General features: G+C 40.6%; 1 protein-coding gene across 1 annotated transcript; it reads right to left on the reverse strand.

The window, feature by feature from the left end:
* Positions 1 to 4,914: 4,914 nt before the first annotated feature.
* On the reverse strand, positions 4,915 to 19,612 carry CNIH1 (cornichon family AMPA receptor auxiliary protein 1). The gene is made up of 5 exons (XM_046009798.1): positions 19,401 to 19,612; positions 14,056 to 14,124; positions 9,984 to 10,096; positions 8,574 to 8,717; positions 4,915 to 5,833 (listed from the first exon to the last, which is right to left on the reverse strand). Exons 1-5 carry the CDS (start codon positions 19,479 to 19,481, stop codon positions 5,806 to 5,808), a joined length of 435 nt encoding a protein of 144 aa, XP_045865754.1. The 5' UTR covers positions 19,482 to 19,612; the 3' UTR covers positions 4,915 to 5,805.
* Between the last annotated feature and the right edge of the window lie 7,544 nt (positions 19,613 to 27,156).

Consider the following 27,156-nt stretch of genomic DNA (forward strand, 5'->3'; position numbering starts at 1 on the left):
AGGTTTTTTCTACTTCATAGAAAGTAGAAAGTGTGAGCGTTCCTATGATTCATCTGGTCACCTCCCACCCAATGCTGGATCATCCCCAACAGGTGTTTGTTTAGCCAGCATTTGCTGGAACATTTTCAGGTAAGAGGAATTCACTGGGTCGGATGGCTGCTCTGTTCTTAGAGCATTCTATTTTTTTTTTTTTTAACCCTAGGAACTACATGCAATGAATTTAATCCCTCTTTCCCATTTATATAAGAAAGCACTTATCCACAGATTAACAGTCTCCAATTCTCTCGCTCCTTCACCTCACCCCATGCTACAGAATACGTCTTTTTGTCTTCAACTGTAACGTTGAGCAGTCAGCACTGTAGACAAGATGTTTCAACAAGCATCGGTGGCTTCAGTGCCACTTACAGCAGTCTCTTGGCTGCTGGCGATCACAAACGTGAACCAAGGGTCACAGGCACTTCCACACAAGACAAAGTAAATGTCACCGCATCAAAACTTTGTTTCTGAATAACCATGTAATTGCCAAAAGTTCTCTTTTGTCTCACACTCTTCTTGCTGCTGATGAACTACTTTAACTTCGCCGGGGAAAACTTTAAAACAATTATTGGTGCTGTTTAGGATCTTCAGACCAGAGAACCAGTATGTTCCATAATATAAAATCAGTATTTAAATACTTTCATATATACATTACTTCAGGAATTTGAGATTTTATAAGAATACTAAGGAAGATGGGAGAACCACATAGCCCACCAGTATCTAAATATTTAAACTAGGGGTTTCTTATCTAAGATAATAAATGCCAAAAGTTACAGCCAGAAATATTTTTTAAGTAAGTACAGCCTGCAATAACAGACCTCCCTCACAGCTTCAGTACCAGATACAATTTAAAAATCACAATACTGAAACTGACACTACCAAATCTTACATTGCTTTCTCTTAAAATGAATATAAAGCTTATTCATGAACACTTAAGAAAGTAGAGGGAAGCTATTGGCATGGATTAACCAAATCCTTTAATAATCAACTGAACTTTCAAAGTGGATCCTTCTCTCGTTTTTACTGCAAATGCTAGTTAAGTCTTCCATGTTTAAAATGCTTAACAACTTTAATACTAAGCATCAAGGGAAAACATCAATTATTTCATTAACAGAGAAACATGGAATGGCACTATTCAAAAAAAAAAAATGTAATTTCACACTGTTGGAAAGTATTTTCTCTACCAAACCTGTGGGATAGACCTCCCTCAAAACAATGGGGGAGAGGAGGCAGAGAGACAAGCTAGAGTCCTGGTTACACACAAGCCAGAGTTAGCTGCTGAAATTGAATTAACAGAGACTGAGCCATTAATCATAAACTGCACAAGGAAACATTTGAAATGGTTTTTATTTAATATACAAAAGCAAAAGTCAAGCTCTGAGAAGGTAGGACTACTTAAGGGCATGTTCTTTGGACAGTGGTACAGCACCAATCAGGTTAACTCAGATTTTAACAAACCAGGAGCACAGATGGCTAACTACATTCTATGTTTCTCTCGTAGTTTTAGGGTCTACCTAGTCATCGACCTTTTGTTTAAAAAATTCTCCTCAGGCTACATGAACATGGTAAGTAAAGAGATTTAAAGTTTAGAAAACACATCATACAGTAAAATTAACTTATCCGTGTGAAGATGCTCTCTACATCTTCATGTCCATGATGTGCATTAATAAAATTAACGTAGAATAAAACCTTCACTCTAGTCCCACAGATCAGTCACTTTATACAGTTGATACTGTTGCCCAAAACTAAGTAGAACAAGCAGCAGAGCTGTTTACTCCTTTTAGATACTTAGATTCAGGACTCTTCATTTTAATCAAAGGGAATTTGTTCTAAGAAAGCTATTCAACATATCCAGCAACAGAGCCACATTTTTTCTCTTGGCATCACACTAAAGCATTCGTTCAGAATCATCTTCTGAGCTATAACACTGGTACGAGGGACTCACTAGATGCTGCTTTGACCACAGATCAGAGATTGGTTTCAGCAAAACAACTTAAATAATTTGGGACTAACATTAGTAGTTTCCCGAAAGGATAAATACGAGTACTTTTATGAACAATGCTTGACAAATATCAATATATTTATCTTTTCCCTTTGAAAACAGAGTTGGTTTAAAGTATTTTTACTGTCAAAATTACACCATACAACTGATTATTGAGATGCATATCTGTGCCTGTTGAATGACATATAAATAATAAACGACATGAATACTTCTAAATACAAATTATTTGAGTGTGATACAACATCACCCTGCTCTGACGTAGCCACACCTAAAATGAAAGCTCACACCCCCGCAGGGTGTAAGAGATACAGAAGTCACTATTTGCATCATGGCAATAATATTCCGTGAATACTGTTCATAAACATATAATTGGAAGAAAAGAGAGATGCTGTAGCAAGGAAAATATTTCTCTGGTTTCAGAGTGTATCTACATGTCTACCTCCTCTCCATGCACACATCTGACCTATTTTCAAAACATGTCGACCTGAGGAGCGAAGAAGAGCTCTATGAGAGCTATCAGCGTGAGTGCTTCTCAGGCCAAATATACTGAACAGGCTTTATTTATTTATTTTTTTTAAGAGTTTATTTATTTGACAGAGAGAGGGAGCACAAGCAGGGGGAGTGGCAGGCAGAGGGAGAGGAAGAAGCAGGCTCCCTGCTGAGCAGGGAGCCCAATGCGGGGCTCGATCCCAGGACCCTGGGATCATGACCTGAGCCAAAGGCAGACACTTAACCGACTGAGCCACCCAAGCGCCCCTCTGAACAGGCTTTAAAAGAGACACATACCACAAACCACCATGTACTGTGTTACAGATCCCCAGATCTGATCTTGACTGCTAGATCAGGCAGTTCATGGTGTAACCCATGAGGCTTCTCATATGCTTTCATAATACTTGACATATGTCAAAAGCAACTGTCTGATCATTTCCTATCACTTCCCCCTTCCATGAAAAATAATCCAAACTTCAAACAAATTTGCACTCCATCCATCACCTGGGACCCACCTTTCCTCAACCATGGGGCAACTGGACAATACCAGTTAAGGACTCTGAAAATCATTAAACATCATTAATAAGTTTCTACTCCTAAACCTCCTTAGCACTGAAGGGACATATTCCTGATATACTATAATTACTCCTTAGAATAACTGCTAAAGAGACTATATTTATTACATGAGATTTTTAATTCAGGAGAATCTATAGTATCATAGCAACAAAGAGTTGTCAGTATAGACACAAACCACAGTGTGGTATACTAATGGTATCTGGAAGTTGGAGAACTCTTCAAGATAAAGCACATAAGAGCAAAAGCAATTGCAACAAGGAAAAAAAAATTACCTATGTAATAAACAGCTGTCACTGCACAGGGAACAGGGTGGTAAAAGCTGGAAGGGTTAGGAACCCAGGCTAACTATGCCACAGCTGGACCTACAGGAATAATAGAACACAAGGGCTGCCCCAACCAGATTAATGGCAGGCACAAAATAGATTCCAAACAAGGAAAAGAGCCAGTAGAATATGCCTAATGCAAGTACTTTGTTTCTACTTCCTCCTGGTGATTGATTTAAGTTCCTAAAATATCAAAGTGGGTAGATATTTTGAGCTTCCAGGTACTCAATCTTTTACAATCGCGTACATGCCTACAAACCAACAACCTACCACTGACATGGGTAAATCTCACTGGCAGTCAGTCACCTTTAAGGAATCAGCTAAGGACTATGTATCTAATTTTTGAAGCATGAGAAGGTGGCTTTCACAAATTGCAGCCAGTAAACCTTGCAGAATTTTGGAGAGTATTCTGGAATACATTATTACAAGGAGATGTGTTAAAACTTATAAAAGAAAGTAGTGCTTGCTAAGAGACAGCAAGGGCTTGTGAAAATACTTTGAAAGGAATGCTAAAGTAATGGCCCCAAGAAACCTATCTGGACTTGACAAGGTCTCTCATGATCAAAAGTATTTGTGAACCAGAAAGAAAAATGAGGAGTGGGTGCTGACATAATTAGCTGGATTAGAAACTGAATGACTGCTCAAACTCGGAGCACGAATCTTCAGTGCCTACCAACTGGTCAATGAATAATTTTCTGTATGAACTGACCCAACAGCCAGATCCCTCCAGGTGTCCTCCAGACCATAAAATGTAAGGTCTTCAAAGCTTCTCTCGTTATGAAACGGTCTGGCTCTCCTCGCTCTTCTGAGTCTACATCCTCTTCTTCGGCACTCTCACCCTGTCACACAATCCCAAAATGTTAACATCTACTCTCCCAAAGGTGGGGAGGCATTTTCTCTGCTGAGAATTCAACAGCATCTAATTCAAAGAGCTCTCAGAATAAGAATTCCACAGACTCATCCATCAAACTCCCATGAGCATTATGTGGTTTTCTTTCTCTGATCTTTTAAGAACTTCTGAACCACTTACACTATTTTCAATTGCCTTAACTACCTCATTCCAAATAAAGCCCAAGAATTCTTCCCCAAACATGCAAGCCATAATTTACCTGCCTTACAAGCAGCAATAAAAAGTCAAATTTAACAAGTTATTTTTCCTTGAAACCTGCTGTTTCAGAAAGGGGGGGAAATTTTTAACATTTTAAGTCTCACAATAATTTTTTAAATTGGTTAAGAAAAATGATGATGCTGTGCCATCAATGTTTGTAAGTCTGGTCAAGTGACAGAGGGTAATGTGCTTTTAGCAATTTAAAAATACTCCTTTTTGAGATGCAGGCATGATATTTAAAAAAAAAAAAACAACACACGCACATACACGATATCGTACTCTACTTTTTTTTAAAAAAACCGACAGTAATATGTCTTTATTATGGATTAAGCAAGTGTAAGAAATAGCTATTTGTAATCTTTAAAACAATGCACTGAAAATAAGTTAATTTTAGAGTTTTATTGTATTGCACTAAAGGAACAGCAGGACGGTTATACAATGTTCTCTCTCATTCAGTTTTGAAAATCTAAAGTACTTGCAAATTCTTAAGAATACCTTTACCACCAGATTAGAACAGTAAGTATAATAACCAATTTCTTATTAAGTGATATCTTACAAATTAAAACACATTTAAAATAGCTTTAAATGCATTCTTCACAAGTAATTCAGCATATGTTTTTATATCATGTTCACTTATGCTTAAGAATTAAAGCAAGTATATTACTCTGATGGAAATATGGGAAATCTCTCATTCATGCAATATACAGGATAATATTCAAGTTGAAGGGAAAAAAATCCCACTCTTCTTATTTTGTAATGTGTCCATATATAATCACATACATGATAAATGAGGAAACTCATGAAGTTTCCCACAAATCAGATATATATTTTCAGTTCATCAGAAGCACCTGATATCTACAGCTAATTTATAATTAGATGGCATTTCAATAAACCAAAATGAGCCCTACAAGTTCCTATATATAACAAAAGCTTCCAATGGACTAAGGATAGTCAATAATTAATGCAATCATTCAAGGGATTATGGCTGTTCCTTAAGGAGTGCAAGTTCAAACCTGTCAACACCAGAGGTAATCATTTTATATTAATTTATACGTAATTCCATTTAAATTCTTTATCCATGTATAACATATGAAAACAGTCTTTCCACAAGCAAAAAATGTGGAAACATTTAAAAAATAAGGAGTCATTTTTTTAAAGTAACTGATCAGATTCCATAGGCTACTCTTGGAAACAGGATCTTGCTGGATAGAATCCCTTCATTTGGTGGCTTTTTGCATGCACTTACTGGACCAATTCTTCTGTGTGTTGTTCTAAGAGCTCACCAAAACATAGATCATGCTGAAAAGAAGAAAAGGCCTATTAATTCAAACATTCTAACTAGAAAAACTAAAAGCACCAAAAAGTTGAGTCTGCTTTACAAAGCAAACTGGTGTATAGTATCATGCCACCGCAGAAAGTGAAAAGACCAACGACCAACCAGTTCACAGTATGATCTCAATTTGCATTTATGGACTTCTGCTTAAGGTAGGACTTGGCTCAGTGCATGTGCTGTGGTTGTCCTCTATTTCTTTTCCAATTTTAGCAAGTAGAACAGCACAGCTGAAAGCTTAATAGGGGACCAGAGCTTAGAGAAGCAATCCAAACAGTACACTGCTCCGGAGTTGTCTAACAATAGCAGCGAGCATCTCCAGAGGGCTCACTTCATGCCGGGCCCTCCACCAGATCTTTTATGTACATGACCTCGCTGAGTCCTCCAAGCAGTCCCAGGAGGTGAGTGCCATTATTATCCCCATTTTACAGATGGGAATGGTCAATTAAGAAACCTCCCCATTAGAGAAAGGCTCTAGACAATAGCAACAGGGCTGACAAACTGTACAAATGAGCAAAATAAAAACAACAGCCATTTAATTCAGGGCAATTTTACCAGAATGATGTGGGACAGGCATGGTTCAAAAGCACGGATCTCTATGTGGAAATACAAAGCAAAGGGTTGTTTAAACTCAATTAACAATTTAAAGCAGAAATGAAATGACATAGTGCCACCATCTCCTGGTGAGTATTTTCCCTCAACTGTACATTTCCGATATTATCATTTATTCAATGATTCATTTCTTCCTTTCAACAAGTATGTCTTTTTTTTTTTTAATTAAGTAGGCTCCACAGCGAGCATGAACCCAACATGGGGCTTGAACTCATGACCCTGAGATCAAGACCTGAGCTGAGATCTAGTCAGACACTTAACCAGCTGAGTCACCCAGGCACCCCTCAACAAATACATCTGAAGTGCCTGCTATATGCCAGCACTGTTCTAGGCATTTGTTAAAGAAACTGAAAAAATGAAAATTAACAGGAAATGAAAATGACACCTGGCATTTCACTTTTCAGAACTTACTATTTTTGTTTCGTAAATGAGCATCTGTAAATGCACTAAAGGCTACTCATTTTCACAATTATAGCCTCTAAAAGGATAAACATACCTTTTTCATAAATTTCAGTCTCGTACTTCATTGTTTTCCATAATGGAAACGTATATGAAATAAAAAGAACTATGAATATAAATCTACCGGGGCGCCTGGGTGGCTCAGTGGGTTAAGCCGCTGCCTTCGGCTCAGGTCATGATCTCAGGGTCCTGGGATCGAGTCCCGCATCTGGCTCTCTGCTCAGCGGGGAGCCTGCTTCCCTCTCTCTCTCTGCCTGCCTCTCTATCTACTTGTGATCTCTCTCTCTGTCAAATAAATAAATAAATAATCTTAAAAAAAAAAAAAAAAAAAAGAATATAAATCTACCATCTAATACTTAGCAAGTTTTCAAGTAACAAAAAGGAGAGGGGAATAGGAAGAAGCTGAATGATTACAATTCCATCTTACACAGCCAATTTTCTTCATTGTTTGAAAATCAAGGGGCGCCTGGGTGGCTCAGTCTGTTCAGTAACTGGAGACAGCAGCTGTGTATATGTGTGGCCACCTGCACAGTGCCCGACACACAGAAAGTGCTTTTTAAAAAAAAGAGGGGTGCTGGGTGGCTCAGTCGGTAAAGCATCTACCTTTGGCTCAGGTCATAATCTCAGGGTTGTGGGATCAGGCCCTTCATTGGGCTCCCTCTCACTCTGCCTACTTGTGCACTCTCTCTTTCTGTCAAATAAATTAAAACTTTAAAAAAAAAAAAAAAGAAAGAAAACAATCAGGTGGAATGTCATCTGATTCTATATGTTGATAAGATGAGAAACTATATTTATGTGGCTTAAAGAAGTTTAATTCCACACTTGTGTCCTTTTCTCATTTTAGTGAGAATCTACAGGACATCTAGGGCGGTGGTTCTCAACCAGGGCTGGATTTTGCCCCGTAGGGGGCATCTGGCACCATCTAGATATAGTTTTGGTCTTGGTGACCAAAGGAGGTACTGCTGGCGTCTAGTGGGGGGAGGCCAGGGACACTGCTCGACACCCCGCAGTGCCCAGGAGAGCCCCCACAACAAAGATTTATGCCCAAAATGTCAATAGTGCTGAGGTTGAGAAACCCTGAGTTGGAGGAATGATATGAGTCCATCATAGAATAAAGGGAGAAGAATCAATAACTGCAACATCATATAGGAGAGATTCGTTTTTCATTCAGCCCATTCAGGTCAAGCAAGCCAGAAAATAAAGGGTAGAGCATACAGTTTATAAAGAATGACAAAAAAATCAAACATCATCTCAAAATAGACAGTGAAGTCAAGCAAACATTTTTTTGCAAACTCACACTTTTTTTGCAATCCTCTCAAGGCCATCACTTTGCCAGGAGAATGAGGATTATCCTTCCCTGACCGACTATGTCCGAAAATTTAGGAAGCAGCCCCCCTGCCCAAACTTTTTGCCTCTGATTGCACACCAGCTGGCCGCCTCGACAAGTATTAGTTTATAATCATAGTGTGCGTGCATTTGGGGCGTGCATTTGGGGCGTGCACTGCGCCATTACCAGTCTCCACCCTGCGAGACACTGAGTTCTTCTTTAAGTGGATTTTTAGGTGTGAAGACCATAATACCTACAGACTTTTTTGGAAGCAAAAGGAAATCATATATTCATTTTATTTTTAAACTTACCCGTATAGGTAGTAAAAAAATGCTAGAAGATAAAAAGCTAATTTGCACCAGCCTTCTTTCTGACAATACGCTAAAATGTCTGCATTCATGATGGTTGTAGGGTCATAGAGTCCCGGTCCACTCATCACTGGTCTACTCATATACCTGTAATAAACACAGTCAATTAGCCGCTCTGAAAGGGAAGACAACCTCTAAAATGGGAAGGAGGGGTTTTCTTCTCCAGTAACATTTGTTGCAATGAGAGGTGGTCCACGCAGGGAAGATTAACTTTAGTTCTATGGTGGAGTTCTTTCCTCTTATCATCTTAATTTTAAAACAAGAGCCCCTATAAGAGATCAGCACAGTTAAACAAGTCCTATCTGGTCTCCCCGACAATTTCATAAATATAAGAAAAAGAAAAATAACTGTAAAAATGAAGTGAGATTTTTCTTTCTTTTAATAACATTTTAACATAATTTTAGGTTTACAGAAAAGGTGCAAGAACACTTCACCAAAATATTCCAAATGCTCACATTAATCACGCAACTTTACCCTTCTCTTTTTAGTCTTAGCTCCAAATATGCACACATTTTTTACAAAACAGATGTGATATCATCAGTTACAGATGTGATACCACTTTATACCTAAACACTTCTTAAGTACATTTCCGAAGAGCAATGAGATTTTTAATAACCTATTTTTTTAAAAAAAAAAACCCTCTAGGGGCGCCTGGGTGGCTCACTGGGTTAAAGCCTCTGCCTTCAGCTCAGGTCATGATCCCACGGTCCTGGAATCGAGCCCCGCATCAGGCTCTCTGCTCCGTGGAGATCCTGCTTCCTCTTCTCTCTCTGCCTGCCTCTCTGCCTACTTGTGCTCTCTGTCTGTCAAATAAATAAATAAAATCTTAAAAAAAAAAAACCCTCTATTATATAGATCAGACATAACTTTTAGTAGTTACGAAATGTGAATATATTTTATAAACAACCAAATTTAAAATCATAAACATGGAGAAAGAAGTTAGACACCCTGTACATTTTGAATTATGTAAAGTTCAAAGATGGAAAAAACTTAAACAAGTTGACAGAGGTCACTGCTGTCCCGGGGAGGTACGGGGTAACTGACAGGGATGGGGCTTCAGACTTATGTACACTACTGTACGTAAATTAAAACTCACTTTTTGAAAAACTCCTTTAAAGGGTAACAAAGTAAGCACCATAAAAGGTATTGAAACAGTGATTTGGTGGCCCCATCATGTAATGGTTAGCACTCTGGACTTTGAAACAGTGATTTGTTCATCTGCTAGATTTTTAAAATAAATGCCAACCAATTTTCAGTTTTCATTTAGGTGACTAGCATGCAAGATAACTGTATCAACCATAGTATAATTAAAATATAATTAGGTAAAGTATTAGAAATATATCTAAATATTACCTCCAAATATGATATGCCAAGAGAGGCATATTGAGACCCAGCGTAAGCCACTCTGCTGCACAAAGAAACATGACACAGAAGAAAGCATGGATGAGGTACTCTGGGAGTACAAGCTGGAAGAAAAACACAAGCCAGTTATCAAAATGCCTTGGCAGTATGTCAAATGCTAATTTGAAAGCAGGTGGCAACCAAGTTTCCATAATGAAAAAAATTCACTGTTTTCTATGAATCAGGCCCGAAAGATGGTATTGAGGTCTATTTCCATATTTAACTTTTTACCAAAAGCAGAATTATAAGCAAACTGTCCAGATGATATAGCTTGCCCTAAAAGAATAAATAGAACCTAAAACTTAAAACTCATATTCTTACAGTAACAGTTAAATTACACAAAGTTACCACCCAGACAGTTTAGTTATTTGCTGATCACTTGGAATACTTTTTCTTTCCACCATTCAGTAAGGATAAAAATACAAAAGGAGGTATCTGGTCACATGCAACATGATATAAAAAAATCCACAAAACAAAACTCCCTTTTAGAATATTTTACACATTAGTGTTTTAAAGCTTTAAACAGAAACCAGGAATGCTGCATAAACAATATTTAGCAAACCACATCACATTATCACAAAAGTAATTTTTCAATGGAAAGCCAAAAGCCAATAATCTCAGCACAGTCGGGGGGGAAAGAATACTAATATACACAGATGCAAACAATGTGCATTCTGCAATGTAGGAGGGAAAAGACAGTTCTGAACCATAAAATTGAAATTTTCCCAGTTCCTGAGCTCCAATTCTGACATGGCTTCCTGTTTCTTTAAACCTGCTTTCCAGTGAACTACTACAGACACAGCAGACCAGGAGACACTCAAAACTCAAAAACAAAATGATTTTTTTTATTACAGGTGGTACTAAATGAGAAAAATTAATTCAAGCAAAATGCTTTTTAAAATATGACCAAGAATTCATGCTTTATTTTTAATAAATCTTTTTCATCCTAAAGACTTCATTCAGCCTAATAACTCTGTTAAATGAAAGTCCCAAACTTTTCATTGCAAGTTTAAGCTAAATAACTTCCTGCAAGTCACAGACACAGAGCCAGCTTCTCAAATGACTGTATCATACCAAAGTAAAATTGTATGAATCCTCAACATCATCAGATCATTCCTGAGGAAACTGTTGCTGTATAAATAATTACAATTGTACTACATACTCAAGCCCACTTTATAATACTCCCAAGTCACTTTTTCCATTTCAAAGCTGTAAAGCAAAGTTTTTTAATGAATAATATTTTAAATGAAATTCCAGTAAAACCAATTAATCTATATTACTAACCAGGTATCTTCTACAAACTTAAGCAATATAATAACAAAAAATAAACTCCGCATATATATAAATAATACGAACCATTGAGCCACCATTTAATTAAGATCAAAATCAAATATCTGCAAAAAAACAAGAAAATGTCCACAGGAAATCTTTGAAACACAAGGACTACAACCAGGACAAACCAAGAAAAATAAATATTGTATTACGAGTTCCACTAGAGCTGTTTATAATGCTAGTTTAAATTACAGGAGTTTTTTTTACAATATAATAAGTCTATCTCAGCTCTCCAAAGCCAAGTGATAGCTAACAATACAAATCATCATTCAAATTTTCATCCTACACTTCCAGACTGAGATATGGGGAGAAAATTATTTTGAAAGCACAATACCTATGGCTCTTAAACAATATACTTTAGTAAGAGTGAGAATACGGATAATCTGCAACTCTTCCAGTTCTAATATGTAACACGTGCCACACTCCTCTCGTCAAAAACATCCAGAAACTTTTATAATGCATCTCTTATAAAAACCAGTCCACTCCAATCATTCTTTAATGGTGAAATTTCCCCATTAAGTGGCACAAAAATTGTTCCATTTAGGAACCAATGTTTACCTAAAAGTCAGTACCCAAAAAAATTCCTCATGCAAATATGGCTGAAATGATAGTACTTAAATGCAAATCATAATATTCTCTAGTTAAGGCTCACATTTTTAAAAATAATATTTGTCTTCCCCCATACTTTGGCAGAATTGTCAAAACAAATTTTAAATAGGGAAAACTGTCAGATGCGCTGCTAGTAAGCCAATTATCGGCACACTATCCAAACACTAACTTGTGCTGTTGCAAAAACTTCCTTCTAATCTATGTAGCATTAGGAGGTCCTAAGCACATGTATTTTTTTCAGTGAGAATTTCCTTCCATGAAGGAGAGTCAGAAATCACACATATGTAAAAATTAAATTAGTCCCTCTTAAACTTACTGTAAATTAGGGAAATACCAAAGCATGAGCGTAAAAATCCAGCTGCCTGGGTTCAAATGCTGGTTCTACCTTAGCTGTGTGACCCTGCTGGTATAGTGCTTCAACCCTGCTAAGCCGCAGCCTATCCTCCTATTCAAGAGAATGACAATACACATACCCTTTAGGCTGGTCATGAGCACTGAATGAAAAAGCTCAAGGAAAGCAGAGCGCCTGTTGCCTAAGAAAGCCCTCATCTGATTTCAGCTCTTATCATCCTCATCATCATCTGGTTATTTGAAGTAATGAGAAGCCAGAGAAGACAGAATACTATTAATGAACAAATGTCAAAAAAAGAAATTTTGGCTCCTTAATCTCTTGGTAACAATCAGTTTCAACAGTAGGTTAAGATACTTTACAATCAACCTTATTACTTTCCAATGAGAAAGCAGATTCTTCACCTATTTTATTTCGTAAGAACCGAGAAACAGGTACTTTTAATTGTACCTACATCAAGTCTTACTGTAGCAGTTCTCTAGAGACAAACTAAAAATTTATCGCATCACTCATAGAGGAAACAATGATAAAGTAGCACACTCACTTTAAAGACCCCGTTCTAAATAAAATCCCTCTGGTGTGCTAGTGTCTTATAGTTTTACACAACTAAAGCCTACACAAGTTCTCATCTTAAGTAATTTTTAAGATAAATTATTATATTCTATTTCTTGGAGACATAATCATGGCCTTCTTACAAACAACCTTTCAGCTTCTGACCAATTAGGCAAAATCAAACCTATAGGTGAAATGAGAATCTTCCTAAATGAATAAACTGAATGAAGCCAAAAATATATATAAATCCCTAAGCACAATGGAGCCACGTTATAACGAAATCCATCAGAGCTCAGAACTTAGTGTAAGACAAGTCTGGCTTAGAAATTTAGAATGGATCTATATTAGAAATAACTATGTGGACATTTGTAGATCAACTGTTATCCACAAAATTCTGGCAGCGTGAGTCCAAAGGTCAGCATGACTGATTCCAGAGCCTAAGGAAAGAGCTATTCACCTAAAAGATTCTGAATAAACATCAGCTGAAAGAGTGAATAATTAATTCCAGAATAGACATAACGAAAGATAAAAGCAGACATGGTACTGAAGACTCCACTTTGGGACTATCTCCCAATAAGTCACAACAGAAAAACCATCTTACCATCTATTAAAGTCATTTTATGTTAACCAACTTTCAAACACTGCACCAAATAATTTAATATAAAAGTGCCTATGGCTATAACATTTTTTAAAATGCATAAGCATTTAACAGCTTTCCCTACTTGACTAGGCCAGCAAGCAAACATTTGCATAAAATGCGGAATTTCATGAAATCATAAACCTCAACAGGCATATGAACAAGCACACCAAACAAAACATTTTACAAATACAAATGCCCTAACCCTCCCCACGAAATGAATGTAGCATTAAAACATTAAACTAAAAAGCAGTACACACCTTTAATGCAATTTTGACTCTTTTAATCTTTTTGACCTTTTCAACTGTCTTTGGCCGACAATGTAAAAAGCAGATTGGAAGAATGTTAGTATGACAGCTGACAAGATCACTGGCAGATTAATAATAGTCAGAACAGTCAAGCAGGAGAAAAAGTATTTTTGTAAATCCTGCCTACTTTAAAAAGAATAAATATGTCATGCCACTGAGTATATCGGCCATTTTCAAACTATATTAAGCACAAAAACAGTTTAAAAATCTAAAGAAAAATCCTATATTATAACTTACAGGATTCAGGGTATTACACTGGTCTATAGGATTCTTGTAATCAGTCTTCAGTTCATCAAAAGCTATAATCTAAAATAAAATTAAAATTAGTTAGGCCCTTTAATAAAAAGCAGCAACAAACCTGCCTCATCATCAAATGATAATTGAATAAAGTTAATAAAACAAAAGCAAAAATATACCAATACTACATGTACCAATTTACAGTAACTTCATTATGTCCTAATAAATAACTAATACCATTTAAATGATCTGGTATCACTGTGATAAATATCTTCAATTTTCAATTTTTCAATGCCTCTATTAAAATTATTTTCTCTTCTTAAAATGATCTTTTCTATCTATCAAAACTTGTCATCCTAGGGGCACCTGGTTGGCTCAGTGGGTTAAAGCCTCTGCCTTTGGGTCAGGTCATAATCTCAGGGTCCTGGGCTCTCTGCCCCGCAGGGAGCCTGCTTCCTCCTCTCTCTCTCTGCCTGCCTCTCTGCCTACTTGTGATCTCTGTCAAATAAATAAATAAAATCTTTAAAAAAAAAAAAAATTCGTCATCTAAAACCCCTCTTCCTACATCAGCTCCACTCTGCAGGTTTCCCTGACTCCCTGGGGCGGAAATAATTGCATACGTCTCACAGCCCCAGAGCACAGGGCTTTACGATACTACCAATATGGCATTTCTTCCAGTGGAGTATCTGTGTACAGGTTTGTGTGCCCCTCGGGTGAAGTATTTTTAATCATTTGTGCATGCCCCACCCACATCAGAGCGCAGTGGGACAGTAGAGATGGATTCACATGCTTCAGTTTGTTCCCACTGTGCCCAAATACATACATTTCAAAGTCCTGCTTCAATAGGAAATAACAAGAAATGGCCTCATAATAGAGGAATACCAGGCTTGGACTGCCACACAGAGTAGCACAATTTCTGCATGGGACAGAAGGCCAGGGTGGAAGCCCAAAGCCAGCCCATGCTCCTGCTGCCAAGCACCCTGGCATCAGGCTCTGCACGGAGGAGCTGTGTCTGCATGGGCGGGAGGATATTCCTAATTCTTCTGCCCAAGAGGCATCTTGTTCTAATGCACCTAATGGCATCATACAAGCAAGAGCTGCCCCGTTCAAGGCCATGATAAAAGTCATCAATCTAACCTCCTTCTGGGTCCTATGCACATCTCCTACACTTGAGGGTGATTTCCCGAGGTCACCAAACTAAAGACTGAAGAAGGGTAACCCAGGTAAGACCAACTTCTCACAGTAAGAGGAGTCAAACAGCTATAAATGTGGTAACGGGAGAGAGATTTCATCCACTTATGAAAAATATTAAAAGATTGTTTCTGTCTACACTCTGGACAAATGTGGCTGTAAAGCAGGGTCACTTAATGCACAACTTCAAAGTCAAAATGTATTAAAAATCAAAATAAGGGCAACACATCACTTTGTGGTACTTGGTCAGATGTCAAAAGAAGAAGCCACAGGCACCAAGTTTATAGAATTATTTTAGTTGCTGTCACTGGTCATCCAGGAGATAGAGAACTCAGTCTGCCTTTCCACTTGTGAATTAGGAAAAGTACCTTCCTGTGTGAGGCTGTTACTCAGTATTACCAGTAATCAATGGAGTTCCATATTCCTAGCTTTTACTATGCTGGTTTATTTCCCTGTTAAAGTTCTTCACTTCATAAAAAGATGGTTGTTGTTTTTTAATTTCTAGAATTTTACAAAATGAACCAACCTGACCAAATAAAAATTCTAACTAAAATAGGAATAGAAAAACATAATTAGACATCAAGATGTAAGCTCCGTGACAATTTTGCTGTGCTGGCTGCTATGTCCCTAGCCCCAGCACATACTTAAATGTTCAATCAATATCTACTGAAGGAAAAGGACAAAGCCCGGTTGGGAGTGGGGGGGCTAGTTTAAAAAGAATACAGAACATACCAAAAGGCATTTGCCTTTGTTAATGAAACCTAACACGTATAAATGTTATAAATGTTAAAAATATAAATGCAGGGGCTCCTGGGTGGCTCAGTAGGTTAAAGCCTCTGCCTTTGGCTCGGGTCATGATCCCAGGGTCCTGGGATCGAGCCCCACATCCGGCTCTCTGCTCTGCAGGGAGACTGCTTCCTCCTCTCTCTCTCTCTGCCTGTCTCTCTGCCTACTTGTGATCTCTATCTGTCAAATAAATAAATAAAATCTTTAAAAAAGAAAAAGTAAATAAATGTACAACTAGAAGATACTAATTTCTGATTACTTATGGATATTATTAACCAAATACCTGACATTTGCTGTGTGATATATCCCCAATGCATCTTAGTAATAAAGTTCAAAGTAAGGACTGTCATCGCAAATAAAATTACTTGCCTATAGTAAGATCCAATTTAATAGCAGAATATAAATCTTATGTTTTAAAACTAACTCTTCTGACTGGACATTTTCTTCAGGTGACCTCCAGGGATCTTTTAACAGGTATGTTACTGTATGAGCTTCTGTTTGAGTGTTATAAGCTGGAGTTTTCAACTCTTCTGTAAAGATTAACCTACTGGTTTTCGTTATCTTTAGTGACTGTGCGTCTGGACAAAGATATTCACAAAAGTCCCACAAAAGTGTTAAGGCAGAACAGATATATACCTAAAGATAACAAACTATGCAATTGAGGATACCCTCAAATTTGACGCATATCTTTAGGGAATGACTTCTGTTCAAACAAACCTATGCTCCTACCTCTATTCACCACAGAGTATCAATCACATGAACTAGGAGTAAACTGACAGATGTAACCATTAGCACAAAAAAAAAAAAATCCTCCATACAATGATTAATGTAAACAGGATTCTTTGAATTTCTATTTGAAATTTCCAAATGAGTTTTCTGATACTTAAATGACCTAAGAAAATAAACTGAAGGTTATGTAGTTAATAGAAAAATCAAAATTATATACTTCAGAGTTTTCAATCTGTTCCCAAAGGATGCATAATTATCTGAACTACGAAGAAATCCCTAAGGATAAAAGCTCTCAATCTGTGGAGTATAAATGAATTTTTAAAAATTCTATAATAGGACTTAAAATTACCAGAAACATTTTCATTTCAACACTAAAACTAAGTTACCCATTTTTAAAATTTATTTATTTATTTATTTTAAGATTTTATTTATTTGAGAGGGAGGGAGAATAAGTGGGGTAAGGGGCAGAGGGAGAAGCAGACTCCCAGCTGAGCAGGGAGCTCCACACAGGGCTCAATCCCAAAACCCTGGGATCATGACCTGAACCAAGGGCAGATGTTTAATTGACTGAGCCACCCAGGTGCCCCAAATTACCCTTTTTTTTTTTTTGCAGTTCAGATTTTCCTTAAGCCAAACAAACAGGTTCAAAATGTAAACAAAGCCATCCACAGCTTTCTTGCTTAGAATCCTCATGTCTCAAAAAGACAGAGAGTACCCATCAAGCAGGAAATGACTTAAATTCACATCTACAAATGGAAGGGAGCCACACATTTCACTTTCACCACAGGCTTACTAAAGTGGGACTAGTTTGCATTCCAAATTATCTTTATTTATTGTTCTTCCACCAAAGAGCCTAAACTGCTCTTAATTTATTGGTTTCTACTGACAAGCGTTTTGAGGGAGCAGTTACTGAACAGCCTACCTAAGCATTCCCCACTATACTGCAGTTAGGTTCTAAAATAATTACAAACACAATCACACTCTTTATCAAAAGAGAGTAATTTATGGTTATCATTCTACATTTGAATTTTTTTTTTTTTTTTAACACAAGACACTGCTGTCATTTAAATCATTCCACCAGGCTATGTTCCCTAAGAAATCCTTGTTATTGGCTTGATGAAACCTGACTTAAAATGTACATGAATGAACATGTACAATCAAAAGACTGGGGCCCCTGGTGGCTTCGCGGGTTAAGCCTCTGCCTTGGGCTCAGGTCATGATCTCAGGGTGCTGGGATCGAGCCCCTCATGGAGCCCCGCATTGGGCTCTCTGCTCAGTGGGAAGTCGGCTTCCCCCTCTCTCTCTGCCTGCCTCTCTGCCTACTTGTGATCTCTGTCTGTCAAATAGATAATTCTTTTTAAAAAAAATCATTCAAAAGACTAATATTCCAGAAGCCACTAAAAGAATATGAGGAGGGCGAAGCAAATATAAGATGCATTTATTTATTTATTTATTTTTAAAGATCTTATTTATTTATTTGACACAGAGAGATCACAAATAGGCAGAGAGGCAGGTAGAGAGAGTAAGAGGGAAGCAGGCTCCCTGCCGAGCAGAGAGCCCAATGCGGGACTCAATCCCAGGACCCTGAGATCATGACCTGAGCAGGGGCTTAAGGCAGGGGCTTAAACCACTGAGCCACCCAGGCGCCCTATAAGATACATTTTTAATGAATGCTGACTTCCAGAAGGCTGCTTCTAACTGTATGCTAGAGAAACAAGAACCCTTAAAAATCTGTTACAGAACTGTCACGAGGAACTTACTTGTTCCTTACAGAAACCAGTAAGGATGTGCTTCTATCCTGCAGCAAGATGTGGGTAAAAAGAAAGAAAAAAGAAAAAAAAAAAAAAACTGCCCTGGGTAAGTTTAAGATTTGTGAGCATTTTCGAAATCAAATTAAAACTACCTCTACTGAACCCAGCTACTCTGAAGACAGGGGCGGCTAGCAAGAGTCTCTCTCGAGAAACTCTGGCGGTCAAAGTATGATTTAGGGGAAAAGTTCGGAGACGCAGTCAACAAAGTGATGAATCCAATCTGCATCAAAGTTCACAAGGGAACAGAATCCGGAAAAAAGGGCGTTCTACTCGAAGAGCGCCCCAACAAGTGCTGAAAAGAGTTAGAAATTCATCTAACGCAGGCTATATGATCTCATCTGGGCCAAATTCCGGCAGAAACCCGGAAAGAAAGACAATGTGATTAAATAACAGTAACCGGCAAACTTCATTCCCGCTAAGCACGCAGCATGCCTCCGTGCGCCCTTGACATCCTCCCCGGGGATGCGGGGATGCCGCGCCCGGGGCCAGCTAAGGTCCGTGCTGGCGAAGCGCTGTCCCGCAGGGCCCCCCGCAGGACCGCGGCCACCCCACCCATCCAGGGAGGAGTAGCCGCGCGCGCGGCCTGCGAGGGGACACAGCGGGCGCATCCATCGGGCCATCGCAGCCTGGACCCGCACCCCCCGGACCTGCAGCCCCCGGCCCGCAGAAGGAGTGCTCACAGAGCCCTCGCCGCGCGGCCTGCCTCGCTTCGGCCCCGTCGCCCGGCGCGCGCACCTCTGGGGGCCGTCGCCGCCGGGACCGCCGACCCGGGGCGAGAAGAGGCTGCGCCGCCTCCTCGCCATTCTTCCCCCGGCCCCAGCTACTCACGTGCCAGATGGCGAAGAAGATGAGCGCGGCGGTGAGCAGCAGCGCCAGCATGTAGCAGAAGGCCGCGAACGTGAACGCCATGGCCGGGAAGGAGGAGCAGGGAGCAGCGCCGGTGCCAGCGGAGAAAGACGGCGCAGGGCCCTCTGGGTAAAACCATTCACTTCCCCCGGCCGCAGCCACGACCGCCGCCGCCGCCGCTGCCGCCGCCACGGCGCCCGCCCTCCATGCGCGCCTGCGCACCAGCCGAGGTGCGCCTGCTCCCTCTGATGGCCAAAGCCTGCAATGCACTTACATTGTCCGCGCAGCTGACTGATTTTTCTTTCCTTCCCTAGTTTATTCTTTGAACAAATATTTATTGAATGAGTGCCTAGTATGTTTCAGGCGCCGTGCTTCTCCTTTGAGATACAAAGATGAGAAACATAGTTCTTGCGCTGAAAGAACTTAGTATAGTGCCGGAAACGAACACTTAAATAAATCATTATGATATTACAACCCTGTTAAGGGAAGTCTGCGGCTCGTGATGAAAGGTCAGAGAAGGGCATCCATCCCGTTCTGCAGCGTTCAGAGCAGGATTCCTGGAGTATTCGTTTCTTAAGCTGAGGCTTATGGGATGAGTAGAATCTGTCCAGGCAAAGAGAAGGCAGAACCGGAACTCCTAAGAGAGGGTTCAGCTTGACCAGAGAGAGAGAGAGAAGGAGGAAGGAATGAAGGAAGGAAAAGAAAGAAGGGGGGAGGGGAGGGGAAGAAAGGAGGGATGGAGGGAGGAAAGAAAGGAAGGAAGGCAGAGGAAGGAAGGGGGAAAGGGAGGGAAGGAAGGCAGTAAGGGAGGAAGAAAGAAAGAGGATCTGTCTCAGGTGAATCCACCAGCAGTTCTAAATTAGTGGAACCTAGCCAAAAACAGTGTTGAGAGGTAGGTGTTAGCTAGGGTTCAGATCAGAGAGGGCCTTATAAGCTTGGTTTTGTTCTTACGCTGGTTGTGACCCACAAAATTGACTCACCACCTGCTAATTGATCACTACTGATGGGAAGGGGAAATCACTGAAGGCATTTAAGCAAGAGAGGGACATATTTAGATTTGTATTAAAATCATCCACCCTAGCAAATTGTATAGAGGTAGGTTTAGAAGTGGAGTCCATCCGGTGCTGTCTAACAAAACTGGCAGCAATAGTGGAAATTTTCTTTTTCTGCACTGCTCAATACAGTAGCCACTAGCTACATGTGGCTACTTAGCCCTCGCAATGTGGCTAGTATGATTATGGAATTCAACTTTAAATTTTACTTATTTCCATTAATTAAAATGTAAGTAGCCACATGTAGCTAGTGGCTACTGTCTTAGATAGTACAGGTCTATACTACCAGGATTATATGGCACCTGCATATACATCACAAAGGTATTCTCTCCAGATAAACAAAGGCCCACACTAGGACACAGGAATGCAGGCTGTTTGTTCAGTATACAAACTGCCCAACTGTGCCCCACAATACTGATTAGAGGAGTGCGAGAGCAGCAGGAAGGAGCCCACAGTAATGGTCCCAGAAGAAGCTGCTGTGGCTCTGATGAAAGCAACAGAAACCAGGAGAGAAAGGAATGAATAGATTTGATAGCATCTGAGAGTTAAGCTCAGCAGGATAGATTGGATGCAGTGGTGAGAGAAACGAAGGTCTCAATGAAGGTGTTCGGTACTACAGCAAAATACAACACTGGGCAGTACTTGTCCAAGAGAGTTCATCATCTAATGAGGGGTAGATGCAGTTTCCTGGTGTCAGGGAAGTTGGGGGGGGGGGGGGGGGATTGTCTAAGCCAGACTATGAGATCCAGCCTGGTTCTTATACATAAATTCTGTCTAGACTTTGGGAAGTGATGGTTCATCACTAAGAACCTCCAGGTCCTCCTACCTTTCAGCAACAAATTATTCTCCTGATTCACTTGAAATATATCTTTCCCTTACCTGGTAATTACGTCCAGCACCTTACTACACAAAATGGAACTGCCCCCCAAGAACAAATCCTTGGTTCTAGAAGGGACATCCCGAGTTTCACTCAAGGAGATGGAGAGACTTGGCAAGAGAAATTTCATCTGTCCCAACCCCCATAACTGCTGTTATATAAAATCCAAGCCCCTCCACTCCATTCAAGGGTAACAATTTAGGTATTTCAGTGAGGGTTTACTGAGCATCCATTCTGTATTATGTGGAATGCCAATTCCCTCAGTTGCTGGGGCAGTTTGAAGTCCTTTCCCATTTTACCAGAACACGCAGGTAAATTGTGGACTTGCATCATCTAGTAGAGGAGCCATTTAGTCACAGGGATATTTAAATTTAAATTGAGAAAATTAAATAAAATGAAAAATTCAGTTCCTCAGCTACGCTAACCATACTTCAAATGCTCACTAGCCTCATGTGGCTGGTAGCTACGATGGTGGACAATGTAGACTTAGAAAATTCCATCACCGCAGAAAGTGTCATTCACACTGCTTTAGACAATATTACACAGCAGTGATCGGTTAGAGAATACACCCCTTTTAATGAGGGCAAAGGGCTAATGAGATCAACCAACTATAGACAAGGCAGTTGATGAGGAAGATAATGGGTTTACTTGACATTTTGGAGAACCATTACAAGCAGCGAGTAACTGATACCATCTTTGTTCAATCAATTTTCAGCATTCTTCGTAAGTTGCATTAACCCTTTTACCTAGTGGGAGTAATTTTGTAGTACATACTGAATTAAGTTCCTGCTTCTACTTGTATCTAGGACTGGAGCTGGATGATATGGCAAAGAAATATTAATCTTATGTTTTCTCTCTCTCTCTCTCTCCTCACCCCCCTTCTCCCACTCAGACTTCCTTTGTTCAACTTCTCTTTTATCAGTTTGGTCCCATTCCACCCACACTGGCCATGCCCCTGACCCAAATGGCTGGGCACAGGTCAGCCACCAGAGAACTAGGAAAAAAAAAAAAATACAAAGCATGCAGTCTAAGAGTGAGACCCGAAAAGGTCAGATACACACCTGAAAGAAATTTCTAGGCCCCTAGACTAGATAAAGACAGTAGTGGGAAAGGGGAAGGGAAGGTGCTGAGCAGTTAAGAGAGCGTGAGCTCAAGATATCTCCAAGCCTCTAAAGGAACAACCTCAGCCTTGGCAATCCCCAGGGAATAGCCTGTCCTCCCCCCTGAGCTCAGCTCATCCATCATCCAAGTGGTAGTTATGTTTGCCACTCCACTCAGCACCCCATCCAGCCCATGCCAGGGAGCCAATCCTCTTTCTATGGCCAAGGAAACTCATAAACCACACATTCCCCCCAACACAATGGGGAGCAGTAAGTAGGATACTTAAAGGCACGGTAGTAACATAAAAGGGAAAGCTCTTGGACTATCGTGAATTTGTACTCAACCAACTTGAGCTTTCCCACAGATATGGAATAAGAGGTGAACGGTAATCCTAGTTACAAAGATCATATGGTCCCCGTGACGCTTTGGGAGCATCTGGCCCTGGCCCCGAGTAATGAGGCACTTCCAAGAGGATTGAACCCTGCGCACAGAAAATTGTAGGCCAGCAGTTCCCAATCTTCCAGAAGAGGTTTGTACATTTGAAGGAAAAGCAATGTCACCTGGGAGTTGTGCATGGCACATGGATCTGGACAGCGACATGGGACTTGGAAAGAACAGCTATGGAGCTGAGAAGAATGTGAGGTGTAGCAGGAAGTATTGGTTGCTCCCAAAGCCACTCCACTTCTTTCTTGTTGCCGGAGCACAGGTTTTTGCCCAGGATTCATGGCCCCCATGCCATGTGCTTAGAGGAAGAGCCCTTCCCAGTCCAAGGTTTTGGGAAAAGGCAACTCTTGTCTCTCCGGAGTGATGTCTGACTCCCGGTTGCTCTCCATATACAGTTGAGCTGATGACTATCGGTGTAATTTTTTGTTCACTATACATATGTCTAAAGCGTTGGGTTACAGCCACATGCCCTACAGGGCATTTCTGTCCAGCAGGTTGTGGCTTCTCAGTGTCAGGTGGCTGTGTCATCCACCGTGCCCTTTGCCCTGGAAATACCTGTTACACAACCATTTGCAAGAACAATCAATGTATAGAAATGACTCAACAATTCCATGTGTGCAAAATATGTCTTCATTGTTATTGTTGCTATGTGTCTTTTTTCCATAAAATCACATAAAAGTAAAATTTAAAGATGGTGAAAGACTCAGATTTTAAGAGTATGAGGACTTTCAATACGCGCATAAGTCCGTGTAATAACCACCCCCACACAAGACAGAGAACATTGCCACCACCCCACGTAATTCCCTCATGACCCACCGCCGTAGGCAACAATCGTTCTGCTTCCAGTACCATGGATTAGCTTTACCTGTTCTCGAATTTTATTAAATAGAAGCATCTGCATTCTTTGTGTCTGCTTGCTTGGCTCTGCATAACTTTTTGGGGCTTTTCTCTTTGAGATTCTTCCACATTGATGCATACATCAATAATTCATTCTTTTTTTTAAAAAACAACTTTATTAAAATATGGTTTACAAAAAATAAAATGTACTCATTTTAAGTGCACCGTGGGGGCAGGGCTGCAGGAATCTACCAGGGAAGGCGTGGGATCCTCTGGGGTAAACCCAGAAAACTCAGTCTGTGTGGCTGGAGCAAGGTGCTTCCAGGTCCCAGGCCATATTCTGACTTCAGGGAGGCTCCTGTGAACAGCCGTCCGGGGGTCAGGCTCTTGTCATGAGTAATCCCATGCTCTATCATCTCTATCATGAGCTAATCCCATGACAGGGACGGATTACAATGAATTCCCAGAAATTTCAACAAGGAGTGTGTGCTACCAATATGGAAACAATTAAACCACCTCACTCAGAAATACAAAAGATGTAACTAAAAGATTTCCCCTGATTGAAGTTTAAAAAATGTCATTTTGCCCAAATTAATTTATATTATGATTGTAATCAATATCTCAATGAGATTTGGAACAAAACTATTTTAAAATGTCGCTTTCCCCCAAATTAATTTATATCACCATGATTGTAATCAACACCCCAATGTGATTTGGAGCTAAATTACTTTAAAGTTGACCTTAAGGGGCACGTAACTTCAGCACAGGGCATGACCCCAGGTCCTGGGATCAAGCTGCATAGAGTTTCCTATGCAGTAGGAAGGCTGCTTCTCCATCTCCTGCTCCCCCTGCTTGTGTTCCCTCTCTCGCTCTCTCTGTAAAATAAATAAAATCTTTTTTTTAAAATTAGGATAATTTGAGCCTTTGATAAAGGGCTATTACTACAGACTAGGAAGAGATACCGCAGTCCTCAACGTTCTGCTGTTCCCATCACTAAGCCTAAGGAAGGAGGGGAAGCAGTGTTTACAAAGGATTCGGAAAGAGAAGTCTGTCAAGTGGATGAATGACTTTCCGTGGAAGGCCATTGCCTGCCGAGCCCCTAATGGAGTGATGAAGGGAATAAGTACCTGTCTTCCTTCTCCATCCTCCCCGGAGATTGGCTGACCGAGCAGAAATCAGGAGGCAAGGGAACCATTGATGTAGTTCCTCAAGCTGAGCTTCCTGGGGGCAGGGGCCAGAGTGGAGAAAGGTGGAGAGTGATTCCGGAGAGGCAAACATCCGGCTCAGCAACCAAACCATCGATCAGCTGTGAGGTTGGAGTGAAAACATTTTCCGAAATATGAAACCTCTCCTCCCATGTGCCAGGGTCTTCAGCAAAATGGGTTAACAAAGTAGGGAGATCCAACCAAGAGGCTCCAACTAAGAAGCAAGGGAGGGAAGCTCCCAGATGACACGCTCATGCCTATAGACCCTCCAGCACAGTTTTAGAGGGAAGACAGATGGGGAAGGAGGTCTCCAGGAGGGGGGGGGGGAGAAAACCTAATAAATTTTCTTTACTTTTCCCTGGAAACTATTATTAACTACACATTTCTTAAACATACATAACTTCAATTCTCCTTTCTTATTTTAAATCTTTTGGAATGGACAGATTTTCTTATTTGTTGAAACATTTGGTAGAATTGCTAGGCATTTGAGCAATCCATTGGAGGTATCTGGGGAAAAAAACAATAATTACAAAGAAAACAGAGACAAAAGATCATCATTTAATTCAAGTCAAACAAAAGTTATGGAAAGGGGAATCATGAAGAGACCCTACAATGCCATACAAAGACGCAGAAGATGACTTCTAGGAAAGAATCAGCATTGGAAGGCTTGACCTACTCTGGGAACTCAAGGCCTAGTGTTCAATAGAGAAGCAACGACATCCAAAAGAACAGCAACCTACTTACCAGCAACATGTGCACGCACGAAAAAGGAAATGAACCCAGCAGGTTAGATTCTATGGCCCGGGGCAGGCACATAAGCTAACGTCTTTTCTGTCCTCGCCCTCATGTCCCGACACCAGGGGGCAAGCGCCAGTGGCAGGACAAGAGAGCAGAACTTGAGGACAGGTGCTCCCTCCTGCCCCTCCCAGAACAAATTTAATGTGTGCTGAAGGAGAGAAGAGGTTTGAATCTAATAGGAGACTAAATTTTTTAAAGGAACAGAATCGAATCTTAGTAACAAAAAAAAAGGCACTTGTAACTGAAATATTATGGAGATAGATCACCAAGGATGCCTTTTAGCCTGAGGGAAAAAGGAGAGGTCTGATGGGGAATGGAGGTATCAGTTTTTGAAAAACACCCCAAAAATTGTTATGTGATGACTTTTGAGAGTCCTTCTTCAGACCAGTTACAGAAATTAGACAACGATCAGATGGCAGTCAGTACTGGACAGAGAATTAGAACAGCTGGGACATGATGGTGAAGGTGTTGCTACCTTGGGATGAAGGATCAGGGAGAGCCTCCGTGAGAGGCTCAGTGAAGCTCAGTTCAGAAAAAAAGGACTCAGCCAAACAACTACTGGGGAGGTGCGTGCAGAAAAGGGAGAGTGGGCAACCTTCCTGGGAAGAAGCTACATCTAGTAGCTGTACAACGCCTAAGCTCAGCGTGTTCAAAGAACAAAAATGGCTCAGGTGTAGTGGGCTAGGAGAAGAGACCAAAAGAGGGTCAGAGAAGCATGTACAGATAGATCTGCCCCTGATGGTGGAGGAAGCAAACTGTACCCTCCCTGATGGCAGCAAGGCAAAGAGACATGCTTCTTGAGGGCCAGTCTGAACCCTGAGGAAGGGAGCTGAACAGGAGACACAGAGCATGCTTGCATGAAAGGAGGGTGTTTAGTTAGGCTGGGGCATGGTGGCAGGTGAAACCAGAAGTCATACTACAATTAGCTTCTCTGGCATGCAAGTGAACAGAAATGTCCACATTAACTTCATTCCTGGTAGGGGTGGACACGCAGAGGAACCCAGAGAGAGCTAAGCAACCAACCAGGCCTCAGAAAGAGGGACTCTGAGGAGCAGCCCTGGGTCAGAGGAGGCCCTAGGAAGCTAAAAGGCAGGAGTGTGGCTCTTCAGCGTGGGGCTCTGCCTTTAGCGTGCTTCAGCTATTCTGTGAGCCTGCTTCCTTCTAGGCCGCCCCAGCTGACATCTTCTCTCCCTCTTCTCCATCTAATGGCATTCTTCAAGCTCAGTTGCCACTTGGGAGAGAATGGGCTCCTCTTTCCGAAGTCAGGATTTGGAAAGTACCTCTTGGTAGCAACACTGGGAGAACTTGGCCCAGCTCATTGTTTGGTCCCAGTCAGGCAAACTTCTCAGAGATGAGGCTCTTGAGTTCAACCAGGGGGTGCTGGAAGTGAGAGACCCTGTGCATCTTGAGGATGAGAAGGGCTG

The sequence above is a fragment of the Meles meles genome, chromosome 6 (assembly GCF_922984935.1).
Source record: "Meles meles chromosome 6, mMelMel3.1 paternal haplotype, whole genome shotgun sequence".
In the NCBI taxonomy this organism is placed as follows: Eukaryota; Metazoa; Chordata; class Mammalia; order Carnivora; family Mustelidae; genus Meles; species Meles meles.